This window comes from Desmodus rotundus, chromosome 10, assembly GCF_022682495.2.
Source record: "Desmodus rotundus isolate HL8 chromosome 10, HLdesRot8A.1, whole genome shotgun sequence".
Classification (NCBI taxonomy): domain Eukaryota; kingdom Metazoa; phylum Chordata; class Mammalia; order Chiroptera; family Phyllostomidae; genus Desmodus; species Desmodus rotundus.
The window spans coordinates 41,973,140-41,985,512 of NC_071396.1; the positions used below are offsets into that span (position 1 = coordinate 41,973,140).

Consider the following 12,373-nt stretch of genomic DNA (forward strand, 5'->3'; position numbering starts at 1 on the left):
AAAAGCAAATACGGAATTCCTGTAAGTTAGACGTATGCTCGACGTGACTGCATTTAGTGCCAGAGTACACGTGGGAACTCGAGGGCGCGGTGCAAACAACACTGGCCTTGGCACCAGCCCTGGACCGCGACCCCTGACCAGCGGCACGATGTGAGGCAAGTTACACTTCCTGTCACCTCATCTGCAAAATGGGATCAAGTCCCAACCTGTATGGCTGGCTGTGAAGTCCGGTGCCAGGACCGTAATATATGTTGCTCAACATATGGTACTAATTATGCAACAATTTTATGTATGTATGTATGTATGTATGATGTGTGTGTATGGGGGGGGAGAGGAAGAGAATCATCGATGTGAGAGAGAAACATCGATCGGTTGCCTCTCGTATGGTCCTCAACTGGGGATCTGGCTTGCAACCGAGGCATGTTCCCTGACCGGGAATCGAGCCGGTGACCTTTCACTTCGCTGGACGACACCCAACCCACCAATCCACACTGGTCAGGGCAACATATGGTACTAATTAGGAGCTGGATGGGAGTGATAGAAAACAGTATTTAAAGTCAGGACTGTATTTAAATGCAGGTCATTTAACAGCATTTAACATACAGGTCACTGTACTTTAGAGGGATGTAAGGAGCTCTCATATGACTTGAAGGTGACTAGGTAGACATCTTAATCTTTGCCCTCAACTCCATGAAGTTATTCTTTAAGTTCCCTAAACACTCTGCACTCTCCTACCTCATGCCTTTCTTTGCTAAAGGGGACCCTCTGCTTAAACTCCCCTTCCTTCCCACACTTACCAACAAGGAGCTGGGAAGGGCTTAAAGCCCAGCTTAAACCCCACCCCATCCCAGCGTTCCGGCGAGTCCCCACACCCCACAGCACTCTGTGCCTTCCACGCAACTCATCTATCCACACCTCCTGCCCCTTAGACCAGGCTGCGCTCCCAGAAGGCAAGCACCAGGTCTGACTCTTGTCTGGCTCCCTCACACTGCAGCACTGGGCCTAGGCTCAGCTGGGCACGTAGTGGTTAAATCCAACTTGTTAAGCATTCCCATGGCAACGCTGCTGGCAGGGAGCTTGGTGAGACACTGCTTGAGGCTGTCGCTTCCCACAGAGAAAGGCCATCTCCTTACCCTGGACATTCACCCAAACGGTTCCAATCTCAACTGTGGAAGAATGGAGACGACATTCCTTGAAGACTACACTGAGATGCCTCTGTTCATGGAAATAAAGTGACTCTCCCAAGAGCCAAACTGGTACACACGATAAATGCGATTAGCCATCAACGGGAGTGAACTTACAGGACAGGCTGTCTTTCCTGTCAAAGGAAGAAACACAGGGCTGGGAAGCTAATTCGCTCCCCGCTCCCGACTGAAGCAGAGACCACACCACCTACAATACATTGCATGAGGCCGCCCAGAGGATTAAGTGACATTAGAGATGCAAAGCTTAGCTCAAAGGGTCCACTCAGCAGACACTCATTCTGTCATCTAGGCCCCTGGGCTATTCTGCTCTTAGTAAGTCTCCACTAGAAACTAGCTTGTCCACTGAACTGAGCTTGGTATACCTGAGTTCTTTCCAGGCCCAGACTGTTCTGGAAGTGGCCCTCAAACCTGGTGACTGCACTTGGGCACAACGCCTGGTGGGGAGTGGGGACTTTTCTCTCCAACATTTTCACCTCTATCTGCCAGAAGGTGGTGAGGACCCTAAGTCGTAGAGATGCTATATTCAGTCGGTACTACCACGGTTCCTTCACGTTTTTGCTTTGGCAGAGAAAAGTTCTTGGTTCAGAATGAATTCCCTCTGACTGCAATCTCCAGCCACTTCCCAAATTCCTGGTACTCATGGCCCCTTATGCTCTGGAGTCAACCCAGGCTTTCACTAGCTGTTCTCTAGGTGTGTTTTTAGCACCTGGCACAGTATTCCCACACAAAACATGATCAGCAAATATTTATGAAATGAGTAAAACATCCAACCATTTTTTTTCATCACTGATCCTTAAACCCAGCAATTCTGGGCAACAACTAATTGTTCCTTCTCACCTCGGTTTAAGTTCTGGAGCCTCCCTAGACACAGGCCTAGACTCAGGCCACCAATGGAGGAGAAGGAAGAAAGGTTCTAGGGGTTCTCTTGAGTTGGGGTCTGCTCCCACAAGTTCCAAGACAATGCTGCTTCTCTCTGAGCAAAACCAGAATCTCTGGAGAGTGTCGGGCTACACGTACGGGATCCACGTTACAGCACCACATGCCAGGCGGTAAAGGGACCGGGGGAGCCCTAGACTGTGGGCACTCCCAGACCAGGGCACCAGCATGTGCAGCCATTCAAACCAGCATCTCTGCTCCCTCACCTGACCAGGCCCTGAGACTCTCCACCTAGGCATTCTAGTTTTTCCTGGGGGAAAAAAAAGAGAGAGAGAGATGAAAGATAACTGATAAACTTGTTATTTGGAGCTGGGTTCTGGCAGACATTTAAAAAAAAAAAAAAGCCTGTCACTTCAAGGAAAACTATATTTGTGGCCAGTGATGAAATTCACCCTTTCAGGTAAAACTCAGAATTTTGGAAAACTTGTATCTACCACTATGAGTGTGACAACTTCCCAATGCTTAAAGACTTTTCTGACATAACTGGTAATCACATGAACAAATGTCCACCTTTTAATATTATAACAATGAAATGGGAAAACATTTGGAAAATCTGCATAACTCAGTGAACCTATTTTCCAAAGGATCAAAGCATGTTAAAGAATCACACACTGGTTAAAAATCTAGTAATTTTAATGTAAATGAATATTTGGTCACAGATTTCATACTGCAAAGAATATCAACAATCATTTGCAAAGGCTATTAAAATACTACTTCCATTTCCAACTAGGTATCTATGTGAGACTGGAGTTCTTAATATACTTCAACCAAAACAACATATTGTAACAGTTTGCATACAGAAGCATATATAGGAATCCAGCTTTTTTGTATCAAGCCAGACATTTAAAAATTTGCATGATGTGTTACAAAACTGTGTATCTGAAACCTGTATAATTTAGTCAATCAGTATCTCCCCAATAAATTCAATAAAAAGAAAAAAATTAGTGAAAATGAAAATAAGACTACAAGAAGCAAGTGAGAAAGTCTCCTCACTTATTTTTTTAAAATGTAGTTATTCTTCATTGAAAATTATTTGTTAACGTGATAGCTTTAATATTGCTATCCTCAAGTGAGTCAGTAACTAAGTACTTTTAAACTTTCTCAGGTTTAATACTTAATTTGGTAGCTATCAATAGACGTAACCAACAGAAGCTCTTTTGCGCCCTCAGTAAGCACTAGGCTTGTGAAAGGGCCCAAACCCAACACTTTGAGAGCTGCTGACGTGAAGCGTCCAGCGGCGCCTGTGCCCACCGGGTACACGGCACGCAGCGGCAACACACAGTGACGCAGCTCCCAGCACACCTGGACAGCTCTTTGGAGGCACCAATAAATTTCCGCCCTGCCTTTCTGTCCAGTTAGGCATTAATGGGGAATAACCCCGGTCACCAGACTAGGCAGCTGTCAGGGACGACTCGGAAGCTGGGTCTGATTTCCAGCACCGAACCTGCTCTCACTTCTTCTCGGGGATTCCTTACACTTCCAAGAGCTCACGTGTGCTTGCGGAGGGTTCCCCCAGACACATGCGGTATCCAGCAGCTCTGCAACAGCTTCCCAACTCTATTCTGAAATGACCCTTTAGAGCACTTTACTCTGAAGGCACCAACTCCAACAGCCTTCTGGTCACCAAGGCAGGCAGAGGACATCAGAAGTGGCTAACATTCCCTTTCAGAAGCAGAGAAAATAATGGATTCCCAGCCTGGAGAAACTTGTCGGCTTGGTCATCGTCACTGAGTCTTCCATTCACCCATTCATTCCCTACATTCTAAGAGCCCTATACCTGGAGCCGACCACTGTGCTGGGCACTAGAAAGCTGAAACCAGACGGAGTCCCTGCCTGAAGAACCAGGCAGCTCTGTGCACTGTGTCGTCAACGCTCCCCAACCTCCGGGACACCGCACAGCTGTTTTGCAGAATCAGGCAGGAACATAAAATAATACACAATGGAAATTAATACACAAAATTCACAAACAAAACCACCAACCCACCATGACATCCTTACTTAATGTGAACCTAGTCTTCGCCTTCTCGAGTACCTGTCCAGTGTGATGACCTTCCTTCAGCTCTTCCTTCCTGCCCTGGTCTCGCTTTCATCTCCAGGCTCCTTTCTGGGTGAGCTCACTCCCAGGGCTCTCTCTGACCCTGGCACACATGACTCGGCCCCAGCTCGCCTCTCCGCGCTCCACTTCCGAGAACCTTAGGCTCTGTTCATACTCAGCACTCAGCACCACTCTTTGGCAAATTTCTACTCATTCCCTAAGATCCTGGTAAAGGTCAATGAAGCTTTTGTGAGACCAGACTAAGTAGAACTAATTCTGTTAGTACTGCACCTATTACTTTGTGCCATAGACATATTCTCCATCTGTCCCTAAACCCCCAGTTGAATGGGGGCTCTCTGGTGGCAGGCAGTGCATCTTGGTCATTTAAGTGTGCCCAGGGACCTAGGCTTGCCTTGGATCTGGCACATAGCAGGCCTTCATTGAATAAATGAACAAATGCTTAAAGCCCATCTGGCTCACGTCTCAGCTGTCTACATGAATAGCATCTACAACGCAGCTGAAGTGGCCCTGACTGGGCAGGCTATGCTGAAGGCATGGCTGTGGCCCTCCAGGCCACTGCTGAGAGGGCTGCCGTGCCCCGAGTCTCAGACCATTTTAATGCTGGCAGGCAGAGCTGCAGTGAGCTCTTAGGGAGTGGACATAACCGCGCCTCAGTGCCCTGGAGCTCTCACCCAAACTCCCACCCAGGCTATTAGCTCAGGGCCCCCCACGGGGCCGGGCCGGACAGCTGTTTTCTACCATAAAGCCAGTCTGTGGAGAGTCTGCTTATTGTACAGACCGAGTCAGGGAGAGGGCGGTGGTCTCTCTGACCCCAGTGGCCTTCCACCCCGCCAAGGCCAGCTCATCTGTGCAACCTGCTTCCTGGGTGCAGTCAGCCACAGGAAGGCCTGAGCAGCTGCTTACTGACCTGGAACTGTATTACCTACTACTCAAAACCCAGCACAGATCTCTCATGGGTGGAAAAGCATGACTTTGGAGACAGACTGTTGTGAGTTCAAATCCCAGTTCTGTCATTTTCAGTATGATCTTGGGTTATTACTCATAATTTCTTTGAGCCTCAATTTCCTTATTTATGAAATTAGAATAAAAGCATATTTCACAGAGTTGTGAGGACACAAGGAAATAAATGATGCAAAGTACCTGGCCTGGGCCTGGCACACAGTAGGTGCTCAATACCCGTTAGTTTCTTTCCTCTTCTGTCCTGGAAGAAATGACAGGGAAACCTACTAAGTGAGACTTGCCCAATCCAAAGTTATTACTTGAGGCGCAGGACAGCGGACTAGACGAGCGACCTTCAAGGCCTCTTTGGACCCCCCAGTCTAGGTTCTCTAGCTAAAATTTCCTACTAGGAACGTTCAGTATCTCGGACCTGTTTTTCTGCCTTAGTTTCCCTCTATCCATTCATTTCAGAATGGAGGGGAACCCCAGAGAGAGCTGGGATCTAAGACCTGTGGGCAGAGAAGGCCGATGGGACGGCAATGTGGGCGCAGAACTGAAGGGCTCAAACGCAGGGCCTTTCTCAGGACACAAGCACAGTCCTCTTCTGCTCTGCACACCTGCCCCAGAGAGCCATTATCCTCGCCTTTCCCCCAATACATACAGCACTCACTCACACCCTCCCTCCGCCTCTTACTTTTTAGGGTCAGTTTGGGTGTTACATCCTCCTAAGACCACAGGCAGAATGAACTGTGCTTCGCTCTGGAATGTCCTAACATGTTTTTTACGTATATCTTGAACAGAGTGTAGCACAGGTATCCCAGTCGTTGGAAACTACCTTCTCCACAACACGGGGACCTTTTCATGGGCAAGGCCTGTGTCCCGTGGCTCAATGCACCCCCATCGTTCAGCAGAGGTGGCAGCGCGAAGGAGGCACAGGCAAACGTTCTGACACATAGAGGAAGATTAGCAGCTGCAGAGTGTCACTAATGCGGCTACTACTGAAGAACCGGGAAAAGTTTGGGTTTTGTTTCTACCCTGTTCATGGGAAAGCTCCCCTGGGATGCCCCATTCTTTGAAGATACCTTAGGCCTCCTCACAGATCCCCACGGCACTCTCAATGCAGCAGTTTCCAGACCCAGCCACAGAGTCTCCCGGGGCAACTGAACAACAGCGGACTCCAATCCTGTCGGCCTGGAACAGGGTCCAGGAAAGCACAGGGGACCTGATGATTAGCTAGGCTGGGCTCAGGGAGAAGGGGAATCAAGCAATCACAGCTGCCTTTCCCACTGAGAATCACTGGCTCCTCCTATGGTATCTGCGAGTTTACTGAAGCACATTACACCCGTTTTCCTACTTAAAACCTTTCATTGATTCATCACTGCCTACAGGATAAAGCCCAAACTTCTGTGTGTGGTTTTCAAGAACCCTGCTAACCTCTCCAGCCCTCTAACCTCCTCGCCACTCTCCCAAGAGTGCCTTCTTGCCTCTGGGTCTCTATGCTGCTTCCTTTGTTTAAACACGTTCTCCTACCTTGTCTTCTGGAGGAACTTCTAGTCAACCCAGAAGCCACCCTGAAATGCCCTCTCGAGGCCATCAGCCTGTGTGCCCTCAGCACCCAGCACCTGCAGTCACCATAGCTACCGCTTGTGCTCCGTGCGTGACAAGCAGTACCAGCTGGACCCTAACGTGAGCCCGCGTCACTGCCATGTTATACGCGAGGAGTCACACCACGGAGCCAGAACACTTCCGAAGACTGGTGCTAGGGTCTAGGACTTGAACCTTAACTCAGAGGAAGCGATGCTCTTCTAGCCTTACTGCCAACACTATGCACATGTTCTCTAGGCCATGAGCCCCTGCAGGGGCCATGCCCGATTCACTTCTGCACCCCCGGCTGGCCCAGCGCTTGGCACAGACCCGGTGTCCACTTGTGTCTGCACAGTAAACGAACGCCCAGGTCAGGCAAGAGGAGGACTGGGCATGGTGTGCTCGCTGGGCCTAGATGAATGCCAGCCTGGCCCAGCAGTGGAGGCAGGAAGAACAAAGTGGCAGAAACCTAACTTCTTTTATTATAATTTAGTTTAACAGCCATTTTTTGAGCACGTAGGGACCGTACACAATAAACACTCCAGAAGTGAACTAAAACATAACCCCTGTTCTCACAAGTTCTAGGTTCAGTAAGTAAAGGTGTTAGGATCGTAAGAATCCATCTCATATCAGATACTGAGCTTATGGCTCTGGGATGTTTCAAAGAAGTTAAAATTTAAAATCTTGGCAGCTAAGTCTTCATCTTCAAAGGCCTTTTGGCATTTCTACAAGGTGAGTCTCTCTTGGCTGACAAAGAACCAGAGGCAGCGGGGACAGCCCCTCAGTATCATTCACTTCACTTGCGATGAAAGTGCCTGGGCCGAGGGCCGTGATTTTAAGGGGGAGGTCCTTGGTTATCTGTGTGTCCCAAATAAAGACCCTGGCACAGAAGTTGTAATGCTTGCTGAGTGTATTAAACATAGTGAGATGGTTGTAATAAAGACACTGACTGATCATCTGCTCTCGTCCCCTGAGGGAGCAGGTTGAACTCTGAGCTGTGGGGGAACTGTGTCTCTAGAGCCCCTTTAAACGAGGCCAGGCACAGTCCCAGGGAATGCTACCAGGAGATCAGCGATGGGAAGGGCAGCATGAGCTCAACCCCCACCAACGGCTGGTTTACGGTCCAGCAAGTCTCCCAGGGGGTTTACTGCGTGTGCACACCTGGGTTACAAGCAAGTGGTCCAAGAGGAAGCTAAAGACAGCCAGCAAAGCGCAGGTGAGAACACTGACCTCGGATGGCCCCCTGGCACTGCTCCTGCCACACACTACTTCTGACTCCTGCTCCCGTGAGAGCCTCGATGTACGAGGTGCTACGTGGCGTGCTCCACACTCGCTCGTGAAGTTGCTGACGAAGCTTAGGGAGGGGTGGAGGAACGAGTCCAGTCACGAAGCTGGAAGGAGCCTGACTGAACACTATTTCTTATGCCTACTTCAACTGATCTGTACTTTTTTCCCTTCGCTAATAGGATAGTAACTGTCTTCTTGTGAAGTAAAGGAGGATTTGGGTTCTTAGTGAATAGATCAATAGAGTTTAGTGGTCTGAAACAATTGGAAGTAGACTTCTGAGAACCCAATTAAGCTCAAGGTCCTGCGTTTATATGTGTACACGTTATGCAAATGAACGGAGGGGATCTGATGCGACCAAAGTGAGTGCCCTATGAACCTTAACTCAGAGGACGCAGAGCTCTTCCAGCCCCGCTGCAATTCCACACACATGTCCTCTAGATGCCGAGCCCCTTGGGGCAGGCACCGTGTCCAGTTCAACACTGCATCCCAGCCAGCCCAGGGCCTGGTGCAAATCACGTATCCTTCACACGCTAGAGGGGGCAGGCACCTCTCAGAGACTGCAGATTACCGCCTTGTGGAAATGTGGGTCCAGTAGCAGATTTTGAGAGTTTTAAGAGATGGCACTGATCCAGTTTTGTGGGAAACCTTTCAATTTTTAAAATATTGGTTCAAATCAAAACAAAACCAGAAACAAAACGATGTGTGACTTGGGACATCAGAAGCTGTCTGTGGACTAGAAATGGTCCGATTTGCCATCTCGGCATTCAGCTCAGCACCTGACACAGAGCTTCGCTGCACTCACCCGCTCTGTGTCTGCGCTACAGGCTTGTAAATGGCGGCGGGGGCCAGAGGACCTGGCCTGGGGGCAGAGCGGATGACCCACCCGCTTGGCAGGTGCTTTGCTCGCTCGGCAGGTGCTTTGCTCGGCAGGTGCTTTTCGCCAGGGCACAAAAACCTGCCTCTGGCGTCCAGCTCTGAGTGCGTGCTTCGGGGAGGAGGGGCACACGGAGACCTAGAGTGGGCGTTATTTGGGCAGATGCTTAGTCGTTCTGAGTTTCTCTTTCTTCATCTGAAAAATGGGGTAATAGCATTTGCACCCTTCAGTTCATTCATTAACGTTTGTTAATCACCCAGCATGGGACATAATGGTGACTGACACGCTTCCCGCACACTCAGAGTTTATGTAGTAAAAGCAGAACAATAATTACACCAATAGTTAACACTCATATCTGTGCTAAATGCTGAGAATGCAGAGGTGATGGGAAGATTAGAAATAAAGTATGTACCGTGCCTGGCATGGATAAATGAATGAAATGGCCGGTCAAGCAGGGAGCAGATAAGAACATGGTAGGAACGTACCATGTTAATGAAGGTTACAGCTCTCAGGAAAGACACATCCTAAATAAAACCAATGATTAAGCTGCCATCCTAACTTGCTGGCCTTGATGACTTAGGCTGACCAAGTGGCAGGAGACTCTAAAGTACTGTACGGTGTAAATGAGGAGGAGAGAAGACAATAGCTCCCTGGCTCTCCCTCCCCCCACTCCCCTTTTGGATAACAGCACTCCTAGGCCCCCCACCTCCCACCCCAAGAAGGGAAAGAAAAAGCTAGAAGGGGAAGCAGCTTCAGGGTCAGAAGTGAAACCAGATGAGGGTGGGTTCCAACCTGGGCGGCCTCATTCTTTGGAACCAGCCTCAGCCCAAGGCAGGAGATGGAGGTGAAGATGGGGCTTTTAACACTCAGGAAGTAGTGACATTAATGAATGAATAATTAAAAACCTTACTGTGATCTGAGACACAAAGGACACCAGCATCAAAACTGGGTTACAATAAGCACGTGTTCTTCACGGTTCCTTCTCTCTCTTATTCACCTAGCTCTTCCTAGTCTGTGTCAGCAAGGCCCTGGGCTAGCCTGGAAGACCAGGTGGGTGACAGAATGTGCCCCTGTGGAGGTCACGGGCCAGTGTGGAAAGAGACCCATCAGCACAATGTTTCATCACAGAGTGGGGAGCGAGATCAGAGGGGCGCACAGGGGGCTGTGGGCACCTAGGGGGCGCCTCCCACAACTGGGTAGGTGAGGGAAGGCTTTCTGGGAATGGTACCCCAAATGGCACCCCCACTCACATTCACAATTCCAGAGATTCTACTAGAAGGCTGTCAAGAGCAATGCCTTCTGGCTGCACCAGCCTCCCAGAGTCCCCTGCTGCCCGATGCAGTGTCTGCAGAGCCAAATGCATCTTCTGCCACGCCTCAGCCTCATCCGGAACCGCATCCGACCCTCCAAGACTCCTGCAGGAGCCTGCCTTCCCTGGCAGGCTCAGCCAAAAGACCAACTCAAAACTCTTTTGTCAAAGCAAGCTTAGGGTGAGCCACCCATCCCCCGCTGCCACAACCCTTCCAGAGCAACTGTGGCTCAGGCCACCCGGGGCCTCTAGGTGAACACCGGCAGGGTACCTTCCAGTATCTCCTTTGCTCAAAAGCAAGTGACCTTCTTCCAGGTGGCCAGCTGGAAGCTTTGGCGAGTCCTCCTACTGCTCACTCTCAGAATGCACCGAACCCAGGGATGTGAGGGTCAGGGCAGGCAGTTTGTGGGTCAGGGGTATGGAGAAGAGAAAGGGTGGGCTTTGCTGGGTTTCCGCCTCAGTGCAGGGGCGTCACCACACAGTCTTCTGGACAGCCCGGCTGTCTGCTCCACCAGCTCTGCTGGGCAGGGACCGGAGGGAGGCCCCAGAAGACATAGCTGGGGGCACAGCTGCTCAGGGGGCAGTGGCTGCAGGCAGCAACGGGAAGGGGTGGAGCCGCTCCCGGGGGGGAGAGGGAAGAGGCTGCGGCTTTCCAGGCCCCAGCGCCCCGAGCTGGCCTGTGGGTGGGTGGGTAGGGAATCAAGTGGGCCCGGGCAAAGCGAGGGGCAGGGGTCTGAGCGGTGGCGTTGGGATCAGAGCCTGGTCCCAGGGTGGCTGTACCACCAGAACCTTTCGCTTCTGCTCCAGCCGAGAGGCGGTGGGAGGGACAGGCAGCCTGGTCTCAGGAGAACCCGATGGGCCATGCCTCGGCTTTGGAGAGCGGGGTCCAGCCTCCACTCCTGCCTCAGCAAAGAAAGCCTCAGCCCCGGCCCTGGGTGGGGGGTAAGATGGTCCATCCCCAAACCCATCCCGACCCCGCTCGGGGGAGGTGAAAGCACCGCAGCAGCAGAACTAGCCTAGATCGCTCCTACCTGTAGGCCAGGCGCCAGCTTGTGTTCGTCCTCCTCCCTGATGCCATCGCAGTCGGGCTCCTCCGGAGCCTCGGGGGGCCCTGCACCCGCTCCCGCTTCCAAGCTCGGTAGCGGCGGGGGATCGGGCGCCTGGGGCTTCTGCGGCCCCGCGGCCCGAGCCCGCTCACGCCGGCCAGCGCCGCCGCTCGGCCTGCTCCGCCTCCGAGTCATGCTGCCGCTCTCTCGCGCCTCTCCCTCGCTCCGCTAGCGCCGCCGTCGCCGCTCCCCTCTCAGGACAACAGCCAATATGGCGGCGCCCGGCTCCCCCTCCGCCGCTGCCAGCAGGTCAGAGGGCACGCGGAGTCCGCGCCGCCGCACTAGCCCCCCTGAGGCTGCCTGCGCCATTTTGAATAAGGTCACCACCCGGAGTCCGTGGGAGAAGGGACGTGGTGAGGAGGCGCCCTCCCGGCCCCACAGGGAGACAGGGAGTGGGTGTCCGCTGTAGTAACCACGCCGCTCAGCCCTGGTTGCTTAATCACTTAAATGGATGAGTGAGTGAGTTATTTTCTGTAGTGCCATGGTACTTTGACACCCGTCCCCTGACTTCTCGCGCTCACACGGAGTGGCGTGTATCAAGTACGATCGTTCCCATTTTGTGGTGGAGAAAGTCGAGGCTACAGAAGGCAAAATGGTTGCTCGACATTATCCAGCCTGGTGGGCTCGTGGACAGCCCGAGCTGAAAGGGTAGAAGGTTGCGCCCAGGCCTTTCTTCGCAATGTACGGCGCACCGGGAGTCCGGTTTTCGGTGCTCGGGACACGGGACTCAGCCCCGTGTCCTGCCCAGCTCTCGGGGAAAGTGGACGCTTACACAGCTACAACCAGTGTGGTAAGATTAGATAACTGGAGCACATGGATTTTGAGTAGTACACAATGGAACGTGAAAAAAATTAATAATTTTCTCTTCAACTGTTAAAAATGGGGCTTCTCCCCTTTCCCTTTTCGGCTGTAGAACACATGCACACGGTACAGAATTTTGAAAGGTGTTGAATACAGCCCGTCTCACGCCACGGCCAGTGCTAGCATGAAATCCATACGACGGGTATATGTAGAGTTGCTACTACCAATGTCATCGACAGGGGCGGAATCTTGACATTGGCCTCAAACAGCTTGAAC

General features: G+C 51.4%; 1 protein-coding gene across 2 annotated transcripts in view; it reads right to left on the reverse strand.

Moving 5' to 3' along the window:
- The window catches only part of FAM193B (family with sequence similarity 193 member B), a 31,217-nt gene extending 19,669 nt beyond the window's left edge, over window positions 1–11,548 (reverse strand). Inside the window, exon 1 of one of the 2 annotated variants that reach the window (XM_045185694.2) lies at window positions 11,222–11,548. In XM_045185694.2, the coding sequence (XP_045041629.2) occupies window positions 11,222–11,431 (210 nt within the window). In that variant the 5' untranslated portion in view covers window positions 11,432–11,548. The remainder of the gene's footprint in view (window positions 1–11,221) is intronic. The other variant, XM_024577809.4, reaches the window with a different exon arrangement.
- Window positions 11,549–12,373: the final 825 nt, after the last annotated feature.